At 38.6% G+C, this 20,813-nt stretch overlaps 1 protein-coding gene across 2 annotated transcripts in view; it reads right to left on the bottom strand.

Annotated features, from left to right (window-relative positions):
* The window catches only part of LOC142391804 (interleukin-1 receptor accessory protein-like 1), a 259,529-nt gene that overhangs the window by 103,695 nt on the left and 135,021 nt on the right, over positions 1-20,813 (bottom strand). For both annotated transcript variants that reach the window (XM_075477883.1, XM_075477884.1), the window contains exon 6: positions 3,258-3,332. In XM_075477883.1, the coding sequence (XP_075333998.1) occupies positions 3,258-3,332 (75 nt within the window). The remainder of the gene's footprint in view (positions 1-3,257; positions 3,333-20,813) is intronic.

The following is a 20,813-nucleotide window of genomic DNA, read 5'->3' as shown; positions in this document are numbered from 1 at the left end:
GTTCCCTGAACATTCTCAGAAAGATCAGCGGACATACACGCGGGTCTGGCAATAAATAAAAGTACCCTTAACATGATTCCCTTGGTCAAGTGAAAAATGGTTGATGAAATGTGCAGTTCATGAGCTCTAAATGAATAAAATAGCGTGAGTTTTATTGTGGTAGGATTTTGAAAGCCATAACTCCACTCAGTCCATATCCATATCCAGGCAAAGTGGTAAATAATCCTTTTGGTTTATCCGCAATAAATGAGAGACTGGGAAAGTAGAGGTGGGTGTGGGTGGGTTGCTACCGGGGGGGCCCATTCAGAGAATTTTGTCCCGGGCCCAGCCAAACCTGTCAGCGGCCCTGTCTGGAAGTGATGGTTACATTGAATCCTTAATGCCTTAAAGTAGCATGTTGAAAGCAAGCGAGTGGGGAAATAGGAGTGGGGCTGAAGAACCACAGCTTTGTGCTATTACAGAATCTAAAACATTTATCCAACGCAGAGAGCAACAAGGTCAAAATGCACGCTGTCACACAGGGAAAATTCTTTCTAAAAGATGGAGACCTGCCAGTTTCTCCTTGCACAACAGTCCAAATTGGAGTAAAAAGTTCCGTTCTCAAGTTCAGCAAAAATGCCCCCTTGACCTTAGACACTTTCCTGCTTTCACAGTTTCTTGTTGAGCAACTGCTTGTTGTTGACAGAAGCCTCCAAATTTACTATTCCTCCCCATGGGCTCCACAAAACCAAAGTTAGTAAGAGACTGAGGTAAAAGACAAAGTGGTTTTGGTGGAAGATTAAAACGCTAAACAGTTTAATTACGCTGACAAAAAAACAACCCATGAGATGTACGAGCATCACAGCTCAAATGATGTACAACAGCATCCAAAAGCCGGGTGGTTTCTTAAAACAAACCATTCTTTTGTGATCTCGAAAGTAGCTTTATGAAGATTTTAGAAAGGAGGCTCAGTCACAATCACCTTGTTTTGTCTGCTGCGACTTCAGAAAACTTGCAGCAGTGTCAACTACCAGGGGATGGAGTGCGATATCCCAAGGAAGGAGGTGACTGAAAGGGACTCAAGTTTTAACAGCTAATCAAGATTTCTGGGGAACTTTTAGTGTATTCCCAGAATGAACGGCACAGTCTGCCAAAGCTGACCAAAATGTCAGTACGGGTGGGCAAGTAAGGCTAAAATCAAAATGTTAGCGCTGCACAGAAAAGAGCTTGAAAAAAACCCAGATAATCAAAACTAAGAAATTTCCCTTAAATCTATTCAAAAAGAAAAACAAACACAAAAAGCATTAAGAAAGAATGACCAAAGTTAATAGTTTACAGATCATACACGTTACTAGCCTTCTGGAAGATTTATTTTACACGTGCACACGACATAGCGAAGGCAGTGGCACTGAAGTGTCAGACTGAATTACAGACTCAAACTGTATCTGATCAGTTCCAGTGAGAAAGCTGTTGAAAGATCATCCACCAAGGGCTGAGGAGAACAATTACACAACATGTTTTAATAATGCATTTTAAATTTGATCAATATAACTGAGGAACCACATTCATTAGGACACTAAATGTTAAAGGGCCAGCGTGTGCTGATTACTGCCCCCCCCCAGATCCCTCTATTCTCTCTGTTCTTCCTTTGAGCTCAACAACAAGAGCTTGAAAAGTGTGTCTCGGCTTCCATTGCCGTCTCCCTCTCACCTGCGTAATTAACAGTCAGCCGAAGCCATTTGTACTTTTATATTTTTAATGGAGGGATGAATATTAAAATGCCGCCAAAACTATCACCAGCCACAAAGAATTTGAGAGGCAGAGAATCAAACGCGTTATGTAAACAGAGCTGCTTCGTAAAATATTCAAACATGTGGAGAGGAGCATAACAATAAAGAGCTTGTTACTCATTTTCATCACAGTTGATATTAAAATTCAGTCACCAAAGGGAATGAAACTCTGAAAATCGAGACACAAAAACACAGTAAAAACACAACTGCACCACATATCTTCTATCCATTATTGCCTTTTCTCACAGCTATCAGGTAATGGAGTTTGAAAATCCCCATCATCCACTATGAAAACTTAATCAGATGAAAACAGCCAGAGAAGCTTTTATCCATCATCAGTTTAAAGCTACAATGATTTGCGCCTATTTTCTGATTGCCACCTTTTACCTCTGTGAGCCAGTTGTGTTCATTGCCCATGACAAATTTACTTCAAAGGAAGCCTCCATCATGACCCATTTCCCTTCCACCAACAGCTGCGCTTCTGTCCAATAAGGCACAAAGCTGGAATTTTCACCCCCTGTATTGAGAGCTGGTATAAGGCAAACCACGAGTACAGCTCTGAGGCGGAATTAGAGGTAATCACTTTTCCTATTGCTAACATTTGAAAATTATGTGAAGAGACTATGCACTGAGCCATTACTGGGAAAATACAAGCTGCACACACAATACAACATAATAAAGACATGATGAGTGTAAATACAGTGCAGAGTATCCATATCACAATATAAAAGGAGAAAAAAAGCAGACATGGGCTCCGTACAAATTGAATTACAGACAGATGAATAAATGACTGTTTTTTTCCCCTCAATCTCTCCTTATAAACACTCAAGCTCCATTCACAAAAGGACAAAGAAAGAAGGGAGACCTCATTGGAACTCTTGCAGTAAAGACTGCTTCGTTATTTTACAGAAAAACTTGTTACGTAACAAAAATTAAACTTAGATGCTCTTACAAAGAGAGGTACGCACTGTGATAGAAACAGGCGATTCAAACGGTTGGCTCCAAAACAAAAACGACTTCATCTCTTCTGCACAGAAATAAAGAGCTCATTAGAACCGATTCTTGCTTAAAAATAGTACCGAGCTTCTCTTTCAAATAAAAACGGCGTTTAGAATGACATGACTGTGCTCTTGTAATGAAAGAATGAGTGCAGATTATCTTGAAAATACAAAGATAAGTAAATATGGAGCAAATTTTTTATTTGGCAATAACAACAAACAAACAAACAGAACCGTCTCTAATGCCCAGCTGTTATCTATCCATTAGATATAGTGGCTGTGGAGTGTTGTTGCACACATGGCCTGCTCACCACCTCAGACCAATGTGCACGCTCACTTTTACACCTCCAGTCCTTTTACATTCACTAATTAAAAACCCTGAACCCAGAATAGTCTTGCTTCGAACAGTCCAACAATAAGACACCAAACGCTCCATCGACAGACAGAAAATAGGCAGAAAAACTGTGGGGAATGAAACACGTTGTCTTACCTATTGCCATTTCTATGATGCTCATTTGGCTCTCTGAGGGGAAAAGAATTTTTGGCGGCTTGTCTGTCAGGGGAGCTGTGAAAAGACAAACAGAGAGAGAGAGCACATTAAATTCCCCACCGTTCTCCCCAGTGGACTGTAGGAGTATGATTTATTCATTAAAGACCACAATAAAAGCTGCATAAAAATGGGAACAAATACAAGGAAATATAATATTTAAAGGGTGAAGAGAGAGAATAAAAGGGGATAAATTACGACTCAGAATAACATTCAAAGCTTTAAAACATCAATGCAAAGTCCAAAGCAGCTGCTGTTTCTGTACAATTTGCTCTTTGTGTAAGTGATGCTATGTGGCTTTGACACAGACTGCAATACGTACTGTGATGTATATCCAGTGGCCGTGTCACACATTTGTGAAGATGCATTATGGGTAACAATCATTCAAAGTTGCAGTGGGCACTGCTCAAAATGCAGCTGCTCAAATGTGCACAGAATAATAACGAGAATAAATAATGATAGCCATAATAATAATGACAACAACAACAACAACAACAATGATAATAATAATGAGTATTTAAAAGTGGATCATAGTTACATTAAAACATCTAGTCACAACTCCCTTCGACACAAACTCCAATTAGACAGCTGCTGAGTAACAAAGACATGCACTTAGAGGCTCCTCATTATAAAGACTCCCTAATTGGTTCTAGTCTTCAAAGTGGAATCAGAGAGGTTTTCGATCTCAGCATACATGGAAATACTCCAAGGGATGAGGCTCGTTTCAGTACAAAGGCGTTGTGGTTTGACTGGAGCGACAATTGCAATGAATAACAGCAGTGGTACTAACATACAACTGCAAGCCAACACAAAGTTAACCACCTTAATAACTACACATCAACAGCTTATTTGATCTTGTTTCCCTATTTTCTAAGAAGGCACGCAAGTCTCTGTTTCAGAGCTTTATGATGAAATGGTGAAACTCCTAAAATGTTTTTTTTTCACTGTTCTGATAGATGCAACAGGCAAGATTCTGCCTTAATAATGACAGTTAGACACACCCACAATGGAAACAATCCAGTTTTACTTCATTTTCTTTTTTTAGAATTATTCTTTCAGACTCGGACAATTTTTATAGATAAAAGGGGACAAAAGTAGTATCACACTCTATTTTACGCAGAAATGTCTTGAAACCATGGTAAGTGCTCACATCTATAAGATCCAATCTAACTTAAATATTTGACACTGCTGTAGGAGGGATTTCTGTGCAAAGGATATTTTAGGCATTTCTCCAAAGCTCGGTAGATGTCACTGGCCAAGTGTTGCATTATTGAGAATTACTCTATGAAACTGCCTCCAGCAGCACCTGGAGGCAGGAAAGCATGATAGTGACTCAAGTTACACTTTTGATTACTGGGTTGTTAAAACAGGAAAAATGAACACATGCTGCCAACAGCACCCACAATTCCAAGAAATTTAGCCCTGCTAATTGGGTTGTATTAACATTCAGATGCTGCACACTGCCAAGGCCAGTAGGTATGTGCAAAGCAAGTACTCAGAAGTTCATTTAATAATAGCTGAAGAAAAAAAAAGGTGTCTTAATGTGTCTTTCCATTTGATTGAATTTTGTCTTTCTGAAATGAGAATGACCAGCTGGCAGGAATTTAAGCTGTTAACAAAAGCAATCTGAACCTGGTTACCACTGCGAGGGCTAAATAACTGAACTTCAAAAGCACTTTTTGCTTTAAAGAGATGAGAACATTTCCCATATCTGGTAACGTTTTCATGCAAATCTGTACACTGCTTAAAAACCAGATCGCACGTCAGAATGACCAAAGCTATGTTCATCTACAGAGTAAAATGTTGCAGCTTAATGAAAGGGCTCAAAAATTCTACAGCATTTAAGTTTCCTTACGTCTTGCTACAAGATGGCCTTGACTTTCATCATTTTGCTACGTCGTTTTATTACAGCTATGTTTGGCATGTTGATAAAGGATGATGAACTCCTTTTGTACCAGTGATTTAATCACAGAGCATAAAGGAGGAGTGCGCAGGGTGTTAGGCTGCCAGCTCCCATGCCACCGATCATGAGTTCAAGACAGTCCTTTAACTTTTCTGATTCAATTTAGGAGTTAGAAAAAAAGAAATAAATCAATGAATGGGGTTCGGTTCAGATGTTACGTAATACATGGTTAGGGACGAGACATTCTACACTTCTGAGTCAGTTCCCTTCGTAACAGTGGACTGTAGCCCTGGAGAAAACTGCCAAGGAATGCATTGCTAGGAATAGGTAAAACTACATGTCTGCCATGTATAGATAATGTTGATTAAACTTTTTTTTTTTACCTCCAACATCTTTATCTCAATCCAACTTTAAATGAAAGTGTAACCCCTGTACCTCAGAGATGGGAAGTTCAAACTAAAAAAATCTCACCAGCACTTCTATAAGTTACGTAACTTAAAAAAGAAATGACATCATGCTTCAGCAGTATTTGTTCAATGTTTTATTGGGAATACAAAATATGAGATAAAATCTCTGCTATTAGTAAAACAAAATATAGTTAAAAGTAGCCCATTTATGCAATTGCAATAATGTGAGGGAAGAGTTTTTGACTGGTGTATTTTACCAACCTGTACCTGCTCTCACTGGTCAAACTGCAGATGAGAAAAATGTAAAAATCTGAACGCAAAACTGCAAGTCAAGCATTTTCTGTTTGGTGTGGGTCAGTGTGAGCTTTCATACAGTAATAATGTGCTTCAAGTGTAATCAAAGTGTTTTCAGAGTCCATTTTAAGTCCAAATTTATGTTTACACGGCAGCTAAAAGCTGAAGGACACATCTTAATCAGGACGCCCTGCGGCAGATGGAGAAGGGGAGTTGAGTGGTGCACTCCAAATCCTAAAAAGAGGTGCAATGAAAACAGCTTAAGGCAGTGTTGTAGTTTGTGTCTCTGATATTTTGACTAAAGATTGTCAGGCATTTAATTACAGCCTTTGGAAATTTGATCATCTTGTGAAAAAAAAGGGCATAACACGCCCAATTTTTATTGATTCTGTATTTTCCAGTGAGGGAGGGGAAGTAAAGATAAAGAACTGAACTGAGTACTCAAAGTTTTCACTTTAACATCAGGCACATAACTGATACATTTAAAAAAAATTGTCTTGAGGAAATGATGTGGATTGTCACAGGCTAGAACACACTTTGGTCAAACAGCTCAGTCGGTACTTTTACACGCACAGTGAAATCAAGCTTCTAACCTTCTCTGGGGAACACAATTGTAAATGTAAGTTTAGCTGAAATCACTGCAGATATGATGTCTTTAAGTTACTAGAATTTTAATCACAATTTCTGACGTCTTAAGCTATCTAAAAATCTCCGAATGAGAGCTTTATTGGGAATTTAGCTGTATATGCAATAATGTAATATACATTTTACTGTTGTTAAAAATAAATGCATGATATGTCTTGTGATTACTCTTTGTTGTTACATGCAGCTGTGCACTGAACAGGAGCTGTGGACCACCTGCAGACTGAGACTGAGTGTATACATGCAGGAGTAATCAGCCTCCCAAACATAATACCTAGGTGTGTTAGTCCAGCGGAGCTCATTTTCCCAAGATTCTAGGTCAGACTTAACCTGACTCACGTCATCTGGCTGCGATCACCAACTACACGCGGGGCGTTCCCTTTCCTCACACAGCCATCTGAGGAGCCTGGGAGTCATTGGTGTTTCGTCTGATTAGAAAATAATCAGAGCCAATCATTAATCGCTGGGTGGGACTTTGGCTGATGTCTCTGTAGAACTAGTTCTAGCAGTCTGATCAGCACTCGGTTCCTCTTCTGCTTTTTGCCATCCTCTTATTGTGGCCAGAGTAGTCTCGTGCCTACCCACCAAGCGAATACATTTCTGGCATATTCGAAATTACTTTTCTGGGATGTTTACTAAGTTTAGATCCAGTTCTGCAAGACGCTGTTCTATCCTCTTTCCGTGCGGAACTCCCTCAAATATACGCTGGCTGTTGCAAATGTTGCCTTTAATCCTGAGATTTTCTTTGCACATACGACAATAATCGTTCACTGATCGCTCCTCGCTCCGTTTCATACTATCTGCCGCCATGGTGTTTGTTATGAAAGGCTAGCTGGTTGCATAGTGGACCTGGTGTCGCTCTGAGCTACGTCACGGGTTGAGTCATTGGGAGTGGCTGAAGTAGCGTGTCAGTCAAGATGACGGACAGATTCTTCATCCAATCACATGCACGAGTTTCAGAAAAAATAGCCCCATTTGAAATCATGTCGGTTGTGGGCTCGTCCCAGATGGTATGCGAATACCAGAGGGCGGGAGTCAGGTAAGGTCAGACTAACATGTCTACTTGCATTTCAAGTATCCGGTTTTGGTGGGACGAACACAATAATTCCTTTTTTTTTTAATGCTGTGTACACGTGCAGAGTGAGTCATAACTTTATCATATAATCCAGATGCTCATAATCAACTTGAGCTGTACATCCAGAGTGGCAGAGTGAACTGTATCGGCTCCTCCCTTCAGAGTTTTATCATTACCAAGTCTAAGTTAAGGAGACATTCAACTAAAGCAGAGAAAGACATTTTTCGGTTTATTTAAGAGCAGTAATGCCTTGAGAGGTATTAAAATATATATTGTAGAGCTTCTTGCCGATGGTAACGTGAAAACTGGTTTTGATTAGCAGGTTGCACGGAATGAGCTGAAGGTGAAATCCCAACCCTGGAAGGTAATCAAAATCATGGTGCATTTTTTAACAAGCTCAAAGAACACGGAGTTGATTCTTGGCAAGTGGTTTAATTTTTTTTTTTTAAAACTAAAAAGGTAACAAAGTAGAAGAAGACTGCTTTACTCTAATAAACAAACTGCCCTTCCTCCAAATCAAGGGCATGCGGTGGATATGCTGTTAGTCAGTGGGATCCCACCAAGCTGGAAGGCACGCAAACGTACATTTACACACCGACACACAAATTCGAGAAGCATTAGTGAAGCTGGCTGGTCTTCAACAATAAAAGCATCATTCTGCGGTGGGTTATTATGAGTGGGAGTGGGCAGGCTTCTCGCCGGGGGGCCAAAAGCACATCCAGCCTGACCTGCCTCTGTGCACACAAACATGCACAGTAATAGCACATTAGACACAATCACACACACGTTCCTATGCACACGAACGCTGAAGAGCCTGACGTCTGTCGGAGCCCCAGAGAAAATCTTTAAAGTGTCCCTCATAGGCCTGTGATCTGTTCTCGCCATTATCACATGATGATGGATGGAGGGATAGAGTAATGAAACAGAAAAAAAGAGACCTCGTTCTCTCTCATTAACTCTATCATCACCTTTTCTCGTCGATGTGTCACTCGCTGTTTGTCTTTGTAGCTCTGTCTGTCTGTTTCAGTCGCTCTCAGGGCTGAGATGGAGGGAAGATGAAATAGTGGGAGAGGAGGAGGGAGGAGGGAGAGGGTTGTGGTCCTCTGTTCACACCTCATTAAAGACCACTTCAGCAGACATAAGATTAAGAGGAGTAGCGTATGTGTGTGCGTGTCTGTGAGCTTGAGATCATTAAAGAAAAGATGCAGTGTACTCACAGTGCATCTTTCCACTGCAGCAAATAAATGAAAGCAGTTTGAGAAACTTGAGAGGCAAACCTTGTTAGTTATACATGTACGTTTGAAAAAAATATCCCCCTTCTCAGAGTCTGCCATCTTGTAAATTAAACCCTCTCAGGTTTTTGATCCTGACAGCTGGACTGGTGTGAAAATCTGCCCGTTTTGAAGATTGTTTTTAGTTAAAAGGTAAAAAATAATCAATGACTTGAAAAGATGGCAGGTTAATAAAATATGAAAGAGTGTGTTTAAAACCATTCTAATTAATGTCACCTTCTTTTCTCATGTGTCTATGCACGGTATCTTTTAACTTATCTAGACTGTTGCTTGTTTTTAATCATTTTAAATATTTCATTTGTTTCTCTTTATATTCTTTTACGTATTTTTAATGATTATTCCACTCCCCGCTGCTATGCTTTTATTTCATGTAAAGAACTTTGAATTGTTTTGTACATGACATGTGCTGTACAGACACATTTGAATTGACTTGACCTTTGCAGACAAGATACGTGTGATAAACAAATAATGCAATTTATATTTTAAGTTTTCTGTTTTAAAGTAAGAATTAAACTGTATGAGTAAATATTCATGACAAAATTAGCAAGTACTATCAACTTGGGCTTTGAGCTACTGAATATATGGAAATAGATTCGCACTCAACTAAATTTTACATTCAGTTGACTAAAGGCCAAAATACACTGCTGCTCGCTGTTGGTGATGCAACATGATGTCCTGCAACACACACCACCACACAGTCCTATTTCCAGCCTTACCACACCTGATATATTTCCCTCTCACTCCCTTGCTTGTATATCTTGGCTCCCTTGGCAGCTCTGTCTCTTCACCTGGTTCTGTTTTTGTCTCTTGCGAGTACAGCGAGGAGGAACTAGTTAAGGTTAAGATATAGCAAAGAATCAGCCAGAAATAGCCCTGGAGATTCTTATGGCGACATATTTGATGGTTAATGTTGAATATAATTTTACTGTTGACATTTCATTAGTACAGTTTTGATCAATTTCAATATGAAAAGCAATCGGAGGCTATTCACTGGCAGTAGGATGGCACTTGACCCTTTGTTGTGAGGCTGAAGCTGAAGTATTTCAGCATAGCCGTTCAATTGACTATTTAATGAACTAAAATAACATTGTTTTAGCTTATTTGTATAAACTTCACAGCCTACCCTTCATTAATGTTAAAAACCACATGAATAAACTGAAGGCTCAGAGAAAGTTGAAATCTAATTCTAATGCCGATTTTCCAGATCTTCTGCTGAGTGAAAACAGCAATATAAAACTCTGCTACCTTCATGTTTCCTTGAACTAATAGAGAACAATTCTGCCTCACTGTAATGTAGAATTATGTCACTAACTAGAAAAAGGTTGAAAAAATATTAAAGCAATAACCAAATGAACTATTTTTGTTTTAGCTTCCTCTTCTCCATACAAGCTGTCGGCACTATGATGATGACATATCAAACTTAAGTTGGTGAATGGGAACATGGCCAGTTGAAGGTCAAATCAAGTGACAAACTTAAATAAATGTATAATCATTTCTAATTATTTCATTATAGCTAAATCGTTACTTTTTATAAAAAAGCTGGCTGACCTCAAAAACAAATCAGTATGTCCTTTTGTAAATAAAATTTGACATTTGATTACGATGATGTGAAGCAGCTCGCCTGCGATCTGACGCATTAGCAGAGGTGCCATTAAAAGTGAAGACTCTGGGACTTTAAAGTGTTGGACAAACTGGCAGGAATGTCGCAGAACTGGATTGGAGCCAAAAGGACCTGCACAGCTCTGCAGCTGCCAGAGATTATTAAAAGTTTTGGAAAAGTAACCCCTCTTCAGGGCAGAGGAGATAAATGGACACAATCAGGGAACAATAATTTTGTAAACTGCTGGAACTAAACACTTAACAGACAACTACCTTCTGTATTTACTGTGGTGTATTTGGAAGTACATAAAAATTCTGAGAAGCCATCAAGTTTTGCAAAGGTATTATTGTGCATCTCTCTTTTTAATGGCCAAATAAACAGGTCAATATTCGGAAAAGGCCACTGGCAAAAGTGAGAGCTGGAATTTTCTTTCAGCGAAGCAGTTTCACAAACAGCGAGCTCAAAGTCTAACTTGTCAGATAAACATGTACATACAATCTGCAGCTGCCTGTGATGCTTCTGAATGATGATGAAATGTTACACTTGTGCAAAACGCCTGCCAGAAGGCTGCGGGTGAAAAGGAATGAAATCACTTTCAGGTCTGATTAATTAGCTGCCGTTTTAACACTACAGGAGATAAATAATAACTTCCTTTGAAGACTTTTGATATGCACAAATGGCCATAGAAACTAGTGAGCTTTTTTTGTTTTGTTGTTGAAAAAACATTTCTTAAACAAATATGGTCACCTGAGAAGAAATATTTAAAAAATGGTTTAAAAGTTATTTTCAAATACAACATGGATTAAATATTCAAGTTTTCCCCATATTTCATCTGGATTTGAAAAAAATTGAGGAAATATAAATTCCCTTTTTGGGATAAACAGTTTGAAAACATATAGAAGTATTTTTTTTAATTTTCATTTAATCAAATTTTATGTCAAACCTCATAAAAACTTCAGAAACTGTCAAACTACACAGTGAACTTAATAACTGGCCAAACATAAACACCACAGGAGTATCCTGCTTAAGGGAAGGAAGCTCAGAAGTGCTTATGAATGTGCTTTACAGCAGCAAGCACAGTTTGTTTTACATTGAACTGCTCCCTTTATGTTGTCTTGAAATATTCTTGCAAAGCTGCACGATGCATGAGCCCCCATGAAATATTCATGGCTACATCTGGCCCATGTATTTGAAACACAAGGAGGAGTTACAACTTTGTAAATAAATTCCCTGTGACCTGTGCTGTTCCACCGCATCCTCATAGCTCTCTGTTAGCTTCTCGTCACACTGTTCTGTTGACCACAGATCTGTATGGGTTGTTGGGGAAACTGAACTACCCTTATGTTCTTGAAGCCATCATGAGATGATGAGTGCTTCATGACATGGTATGTAATGCTGATGAAACACTGTTAGTAACATTAAGGATAAAATGTGGATTTGAAACAGTGCTCAGATGGTTTTAAAGAAGCCATTACATTGCTACCATGAGTCTGTAAACCTCTCATAACTCATGGATTCATGTTTTTTTTTATTATTATTTTTAATAATACTTAATTTACTACCTACATCATCCAACTTCTCCACTCCCTCCTGTCATCTAAGTACCACCACACCACACGGATCAAATTGTGTCTTGTTCATTCATTTTCTCTATCACTGAAATATATCTGACCCACTGAGTTTTGTTGAGTTGCAGCCACTTGATGTGATGGATATTTTTGAGGTGCAAGCGTTAAATCTATTCTGAAAGAATATGCTGCTTGTTGAAAATAAGCTCGATGCTGTGGGAGACTCTCTGAGCTGAAATTGCTATCTGCAAAAGGAGTGAAAATAGAATAAACCACAGGATAAAAATTAACCATATAGAAATGACACTGGAACACTCTCCCAAGGATACTCGTTGAAAAAGACCAATATGGCAAACTTTGCAGGAACGAAACATAATAAGGGTTTATTTCCTTATTGAGAAAGGTGTTGTTTTAGAAGATCCATCAAAAACAATTGAATATGAGAGGGCTCACCGGATAAGACAAGGCATCCAGGGGAAATCACATAAATCACATAAGTACAGGCTTTGGGAATAGCTGGAGCGAATGCACTCTCCAGTGAAAGGCTTTGAAATAGAAAGACACTCCATATAATTACTCACAATGATACATACACAGTGAGATTTGTGCTACAATGAGATATCTGAAATTGATGCAGAGTGAAATTTTAGTGTGCTGCAAACATTAACACTGCTGGACAAAAGCTATGCATACATGGATTATGAGTGGCTGATCACACATGTAAAAGGCTGCCTGTTAATTAGAGACCATCTGTTTCCTGAGCAGGGGCCACCTGCATCACGTATCCACTATCTATTACCACGGGGTGCAAAACTTTAACGAACCCCATGACCAAAATTAGTGTTACTGTGAATTATTAAGTTAATAAAAGATGACCTAATTTTCAAAATACTTTCAGTTAAAGAAAGCACATATTTGATATGTGCTTTCTTTTTAAATGGTTAAACAATTTTAAAAGGAAGTAGTAAATGGGAAATTTAATAAAGAAGAAAGTTAGGATATTACATTTGGTAAGTACTGAGCAACTTCTGCAGCTGCAACTTGTAACAACAAGGTTTAAGAAGTCAAAGCACTGGTAGAGCTTTGAAATGTTCTTAGGATGATTATGGCTGAGCATTGGAAAGCTAATTACAGTTTGAGACTCACCGGGTGGTCAGGATATCTGATTTCCACCAAAGAAGTATCATGGCAAAAAGCATTCATGATAACATTATTATCAGTAGAGAACTTTAAAAAAGAAAAATTCTCACAAGAAAATACATTTGGACTATGGGTGGCCCCAATCTTTATGCGCCAATGTGAGGAGCAGGGGTGCATGGCAAAGCATCATCCCCTTGGGAAGGAGGTGAAGATGAGTCAGAGGGGGAGAGGTTGGCCAGAGAAAAGAAGAGAAACAGCAGAGCTGCTGCATCACACCAACATGCAAAGATGCATCTTAAACAGTATGGAAAGTGTGTGTGTGTGTGTGTGTGTGTGTGTGTGTGTGTGTGTGTTTATACACATGCTTGGGGCAGCTTGGGCCACGGCTCATGAGTTCCAATACTTAGTGATGGAGGTTGAAGAGGGAGGGCATATGGGGTTAACATCTCATCAACAACATGCACCTTGCTGACAGCCTCCTTCCTGATTGCCATCCTGTCAAACCCACTTGCCCTGGATCTCAAACAAACCTTTCAAAGGAAGGTGAGAAAGTGTTCAGACATTGAATTAGCTTCAGTCAGTGGTTTATAGTTGTTTTTTTTCAACAGTGTCAAGTTCAAGTCAAACAGATATTTTCACCTTTAAAATAGGCTGTGACTGAAGATAGATGGTGAAGAAAACATGGATTGATCCTTACTTGCTTTAGTGCATCAATGTCTGTGAAGCTAGCAGTGCATATCCTCATTTCACATCTTGTATTTAAGATGTGTAGAAAGAAGATAGAAGACGACAATGTAGTTTAACAAGCAGGCAGGATTACAATTTGGAGGGATTTACTGTTCATCCACCGGCAGCTAGCTCAGTCTCAGTATCTGCATAGAGCTTGTCAAGCATCTTAACCTCAGACGTTTGGCTCATACAACTTCACTGATTACAACTAAGTGACTTCTGAATACAAGCAAACAATACTCAAATCAATTTTAGAGTTAAATCCAAACCGGACAGATCAAATTCAATCCTCTGTGGCAAGCTAACATGTTCAGTCTGCTAACTGAACAGAGAGAGCCGAGGTCCAACAATTTCAAATTCAGCTGTCAGAGTCAAGAGTGTCACTGTATATATGTAAAATACGGAGATTTTGTTTACACTACTTCTTACTGATAAAAGCAGTCAAATGAATTACAAACAATCCTTCACTGAAATTGCAATAACTCCAAACATAAAACACACACACACACACACACACACACACACACACACACACACACACACACACACACACACACACACAAAGCCTCTATCCTACATGCTTCTGTTATGTGTCACTAGCTGCCAAATAGAGATGACAGCTGGATACAGGTCCTTGAGAGGATCAAAAAATCTATATGACTGCCCAACACCTGATTGAGTGTTGTCCTTAAGTGTCGGACATTAATTGTAAGAACATGTGACTTCTGACTGTGGCATAAAGGCCATCTGGCCTTCATGGAGGATGACAGGCAGCCGGCAGGATATCAAACACTCCACATGATAAATGTTTTTTAGATGAAATCTGTCATTCTCAGAGGAAAACGATTGCACTTAGTTTGTGAAGTAATAATGATGCTGACCAAACCGTAGTGACCAATGGAAGACATTAAATTATTACAGTAGAAGAAATAGTAAACTTATGCTCTTCATATTTCCCTATCGTCACAATCTCATTCCAACACATTCATGAATGGGTTGATGTACAGAAGCTTTCCAGTTTTCACTGAGTATGAATATTTTTGAGAATCTAAAACATACACCTACAATTGCTATGAGGCAGAGCCAAGGAAAGATGTACTATTGATTCATACACATTCTTCCATATACTGCGTTCTCAGCAAGCATTGCTTGCCGTTTGTCTTCGCTTTAAATCTAATCACTCGACAGGCAATACCTATGTACTTTCCTGTAATTAAAAAGTGAATTAATCTTGAGCACTATCTGTCATAAAGTCTCCCATTTTCCACCAGCCTGCTTTCTGCTTCTTCATAATAAATATGTTCAGAGCAATCAATAGGGTTATTACTATGTATATATCGCAGTGGGAATCAGCTTGGCAGGTTGCCTTCGGCAGTGCTACACTTCCTGCTTTGCCTGACCAAAATGTCCATATTTAGTTCTACAGGAAGACTGGGCTGCTGCTGAGGCAGATGCAACGCATGTGGGAGTGTTTGAGCAAAGGGCTGTGGAGCTGGAAATCGATTTAAAAACTTAGGTGACAAGATTTAAGAACGAAAGGACAGAACTGTCAAAACCTGTCTGACAGTTGAAAGAAGTTCAGCTTACGTGGACGTTTGAAATATAGCAAAAAAAAAAATTGCAATCATGCAGATGTGTAAACCAATTCAGAGTGCTGTAATTAATCACGATTGAGTTGATTACACTTTGTTTTTCCCATAATGAGGACTAAAAAGAGACAAACAGCAGAGATGAATAAAGACGATGAAGGATCTTATGCCAAATGACATTCTACAAGCTCACCAGTGGCTATATGAGATTTCACTGCTGTGGATATTAAAAATGCCAATTCTCTATCTGCAGCAAATACATTCTCTCTCATGCCTGCTATCCTCGCAGAACAAATTATTTCTCTGCTCCGTCTGTAAAAACTTGTTTTTCAAGTCCATTACTTCTCTATTTTCCATAAGCAAAGCGGTGTCTGATACAATCTTTTAATTAAGATTTTACAAGTTGCTTTCTCCGGCTCAAAAATGATTTCTTTTAGTGTTACAGTATTGTTCCCGAGAACAAATTATAACATCTTTGTTGAGCTTGGCAGATCACTCATCTTGCAGATTTCATCTGTGGAGAGCACTGCCTTTTTATTTACAGTACTACATGCTGCTGAAGATTCTTTTTACCCAGACAATGTGTTGAGGATACCTAACCCTCTAACACAGTAGATAGTGTTTACAGGCACAGTGGTTCAGTCAAGTTGTTATCAGTGGAATTGTACATTTAAACTATGATAAGAGAGTCAGCCTGGGCTGAGCTCTAGTCTTCACTCATCTGTCTATAAATGGTTTAACTGCCATTAAACTAATTTACTCTATACTTGCATTTTATTGTTCATATATGCTATAATGTTTAATATGTTTTAAATGGTTAATAATTAAGTGTTGTGGTAAACCAGGTCTTTAAAAAGTCCAACAAAAAAAAAAAGTTACCAATTTTGTTCAAATAACTATTGACAAAAGACTATACGAACTACAGCATACAATGTTGGACTCTTATATTAATTCCACTTATTGACTATCCAAAGTTAAGTGAATGTCATGTCCTATTTACTGAATGTAAATTTTTACATTTACGAACAAACAACTTGTACGATCGCAATAATCAGAGGACTTGTTGAAGGCATTTCATTTAAATGTTTATAATACTATAAAGAAAGTTATTAGTGTTGTAATAATTGCCCGTTTTTTGCTAATAGAGACAGAAATATGTAGTTAACATACAAGAAGGGGGCATGATGTCAGAGAATTGCAGTGAATTCTACTACAGAACCGCCACCCATCACCTCAGTGATAAACAAAAGGTAAAAATAACGTATTTTTGAAGATGTCAATGTATCCGGCAGAGTAATTATACTATATACCAACGTTTCAGGCATTATTTCATAGGCCATAGAGATCTGTCATTGCACAGGCACTGTAAAAAATAACAGGCATAAACAGCAAACTACAAATTTCAGGCAATAACATCAAACAAAATCCTGTGTCTGCGAGTCATTTTGTGCAAAACTGTCCATGATGAGCTCCAATAGACTGTCATTTATACAGCAGCAGTGATGCCATTTGGAAACCATTCACACTTAGGTCACTGTACATAAAGTGTGATGGGCTCCATTTCACCTCATTTTCTGTAAGTAGACAACTGAAATAAATGCATTGAACTCCAAATACCTGCTGTCAACTATGACAAATGCTGCAGCAACAACAGCTGAGTGTTTGTGCTTGTACAGAGGTACAGCAGTTCTTCACACTACAAAGAAGTGTCAGAAAGAAACTAACATTACAAGTGTAAAAGACGGATAAGATCGTTCTGGCGAATGGTAACCTTGGCCTTTTCAATATACTCTTTGCTACCATTTTTTATTTTTTTTTTTTAAATCATGATGGTTAAAGAGATTTGCTCAGCAGGACAAGAAAAAAAAAACACAAAACAGTCGGTTGTGTGCAAGCCAACAGTTTATCCAGGTGATATACACCCATTTTAGGGGTAAAACTAAAAGTGAGACTATCCGTTCCTTTTTGTAAGTGCAAGACATTTAGTTTCTGAGTTGAAGTTGAAATTATGGTGGTGTGTTGTCGACCCACAAAATAAATTAATTTACTTGCTTGTTATCATTAATCCAATAACTTGTAGTCTAGTGAGAAAAGAAGCTGAAACCAATTACGTCTGAGCAATTAAAGATTACTGTGCAATAAAAAATAGAAAAGCAATTCAAAGCACACACTAAAAAATTGGAGCATTTCCTCGTCCGGTTTTCCTTTTAGCACGGTTTATACTTTGACAGCAGTAATCTATCCACCTCTTATGTGTTGGTGACCACTGCATAAAATCCATACTGGGCCTCAGGGCATCCTTAACTGTGATGGTGATGCAATAGCTACATGATGCACATAAATGGTTCGCTATAACAGCCTGAACAGAGACCAGACTAATGATCTACAGTTCAGTCTAAGCAAATACACCAAACAGCACTCGAGTAGACACGTCAAACACACTTTATTGAGAAAATAATAGCATTTGACTGTAACTATTGTGGGGTGTGATTCCTGGTGTCACATAACTTAAACATAAGTTTTTTTCCATGCCGCTCGGCATTCAAATGTCCTTTGGGATGGACATTGAAAGTAGAACAGCTCCCGTACATTATTCATCAAAGCTGCCTTCAACATTACTCTGGAATTGAAAAGAAGCATAATTAAACCAGTGGGCTTAAACACTTCCACAAATAAGACTATGCGCGTCTTTGAATAATAAAAGCTCTCAGATGGATGTGACAAAAGCAGCATCCTTGGCTGGTGAACAGTGAGGAGGCTGGAAAATCAAAGGAAGTGTGACATCGGCAGAAAAGCAACAAAAACCTGAGACCTATCGATTAATGACTGATAGGGTAATAACGTATTATTGTGTTCTGAATGAGAAGACGATAAATGTGCAGCTACTTCCAAACAAGCAGGACTTAACATGCTGCACAGAGACGATGCTCAAATGAGGTTTCAACGTCATTGTCCAAAATGACTAATAAAGCCGACTGATTCATTTTAATCTATTCAGTGTTTGTTGAGCAGTTAGCATCCCTCTCACACTTTCAAACTGATCTCTATCATTTGCTTGACAATATATGGCACTGCATGGCTATGAGATGCAGTCTATTTCACTTTTTGAAATTCAAAGCCAAGAATGCCGCTTATGAAATGGCTATCCTGTTGTCATAACTACATCAATCCTCTGGGGTGAAATAAGACTAGGTCAAGAAACTCTATTGTTATCATTTACTTACTCTCTACAAGGTTTGCAGTGCTCTTATAGATGGTACTTCAAGATGTCTCGGGAACAGTGCATGAGTCTGCATTTTTTAAATATGTGGACTGGGTGCCACAGGAGGTTTTTGTTGCCTTGAATGAGGTCTCAGGGACAAGTCGAGAGGAGATTGCAAGAGTGCCCATGGATGTCCACTTGAGTGGAACAGGTCAAAAATGGTTTGTTACCGTTTAGCCACTTTTGGCTCCTGCCGCCTTGTCAGGAGTAGTTGTGCGACTCAGTTTATATGGTTTAAAGCATGTGTCAAACTCAAGGCCTGCGGGCCAAATGTGGCCCGCAACGTCATTTTATGTGGCCCGTGAGAGCTTAAAAGGTCTGATTGTCTAAAAATAAATAAGTCAAATACGTACAGTGACCAAAAACTATATTTCCCACAATGCATGCCGATTATGTTACGCGCAAAGTGACGACATCCCGCCACCAGACTGCAATGTTTCAAAATTTATGCGATTTCCCCAACAAGTGGAATTGAGAAATACAAACAATGATCCCAAAATGTCCAGGAAGAGAAAAAAATTGATGCAGATGGAAGGGCATCTGCATAATTTTTTTTGTTTCAAGAAAGATTGGAAGTCGAATACGTGTTTGTGCTTCAAGGAGAAAAAACGGTATGTCTTTTGTGTTGTGTTATGAGGCGGCGGCGGTTGTCAAAGAGTACAATCTACGTCCACATTCTGAGACCAAACACGGAGCTCAGTGTGCCAACATTATGCATCAAGAAAAACAAATTGCCCAAGAATTAAAAGGCAAACTGCGATCGCAGCAGAATGTGTTCGCGAAAGCCACAACCAAAAACAATGCGGCAGTAAAAGCTAGCTTTGTTTGATATTTCAAGTTTTGAACAAAGTAAATGTCATAACTTGTGTTTGATGTTATTTTTCTTTATTCACTTGGATAGTTTGATTGTTGATTGATGGAGTGATGTGGGTTTCATAACCTGACAAATTAATAGGATTTATGATATAATAACAGAGCAACAAGCAAACATATTTTTTTTACATCTATGCAAATATATATGTAATATTTGTAACTTGAATAAGTAATAAATTCGGAGTTATTTAACATTAAGGAGTAGTTACATTTATTGTGCCCTCCCTGCTCTCCAGCAAACTCCACCGATGTTTAAAGGGATCAGACATAAGATGGTGGACATAAGGCATTGGCTTTGTATGTGAATGTGTGTATGTGTATGTGGGACAAAATACTGGGCCTGCACATGGATATGTGATGCTTTTCAGTGCGTCAAAGAGATATGAAGCATACAGTCTGGAAAATTCCAAGTCATATTTTTAGAAAAGGCATCAAGTTCAGATGTATTGTCGACATCACTCAGCCTACTGTGCCCAACCAGGTGGACAAAGCCATGATGTGCTATCAGAGCAGCCGTCTCAGTGTTTTATCAAGCTTGGAGGAGATGGATGACATCAAAATGGATCTTGCATGTATATAAGAGCAAATAGACTGAGATAGAGGTGTACAAGGGGTAAAATTGTGCTTGGCATTAAAATTGATTGAAAAGCTGGAGTCTTTACTAAAACACTTTTGCCTCTTTCTGGTTGGATTTGGTCAATAGCATCACTTGGTTAGGATTAGAAAACGATAATGGTTTAAAATGTCAGGGTCACCTTACTGTACGCCATTTTGCTGGTTGCTTTGATGCGATGTTAACACATAAATATTACAATGAGACATGGTTAGGGTTAAAAAAAAAAACTTTGACTCAAGTGACAATGAGTTGTGACTGTTCCATCTGTGATGGATTCAGGGTGTATCAAGGTTATAGAAAGATGAGTTTCAAAATAAATAAATTAGCATTTTTCTTGAACCAAACTGTAGGTAATCTTTAGAGATTTTATTCTAAAATACAAAAGAAGTGGCAACAACTTCCATGTTGTGTGCAGAAACATACACTGATGGTTAATTGAGTAATTCAAATCAAATTATGTGATATGTTTTGGTAACTTTGTTCACGCATGTGTTGGCCACCATATCTTT

The sequence above is a fragment of the Odontesthes bonariensis genome, chromosome 11, assembly GCF_027942865.1.
Source record: "Odontesthes bonariensis isolate fOdoBon6 chromosome 11, fOdoBon6.hap1, whole genome shotgun sequence".
Taxonomy (NCBI): domain Eukaryota; kingdom Metazoa; phylum Chordata; class Actinopteri; order Atheriniformes; family Atherinopsidae; genus Odontesthes; species Odontesthes bonariensis.
This window is presented reverse-complemented; position numbering and strand designations above follow the sequence as displayed.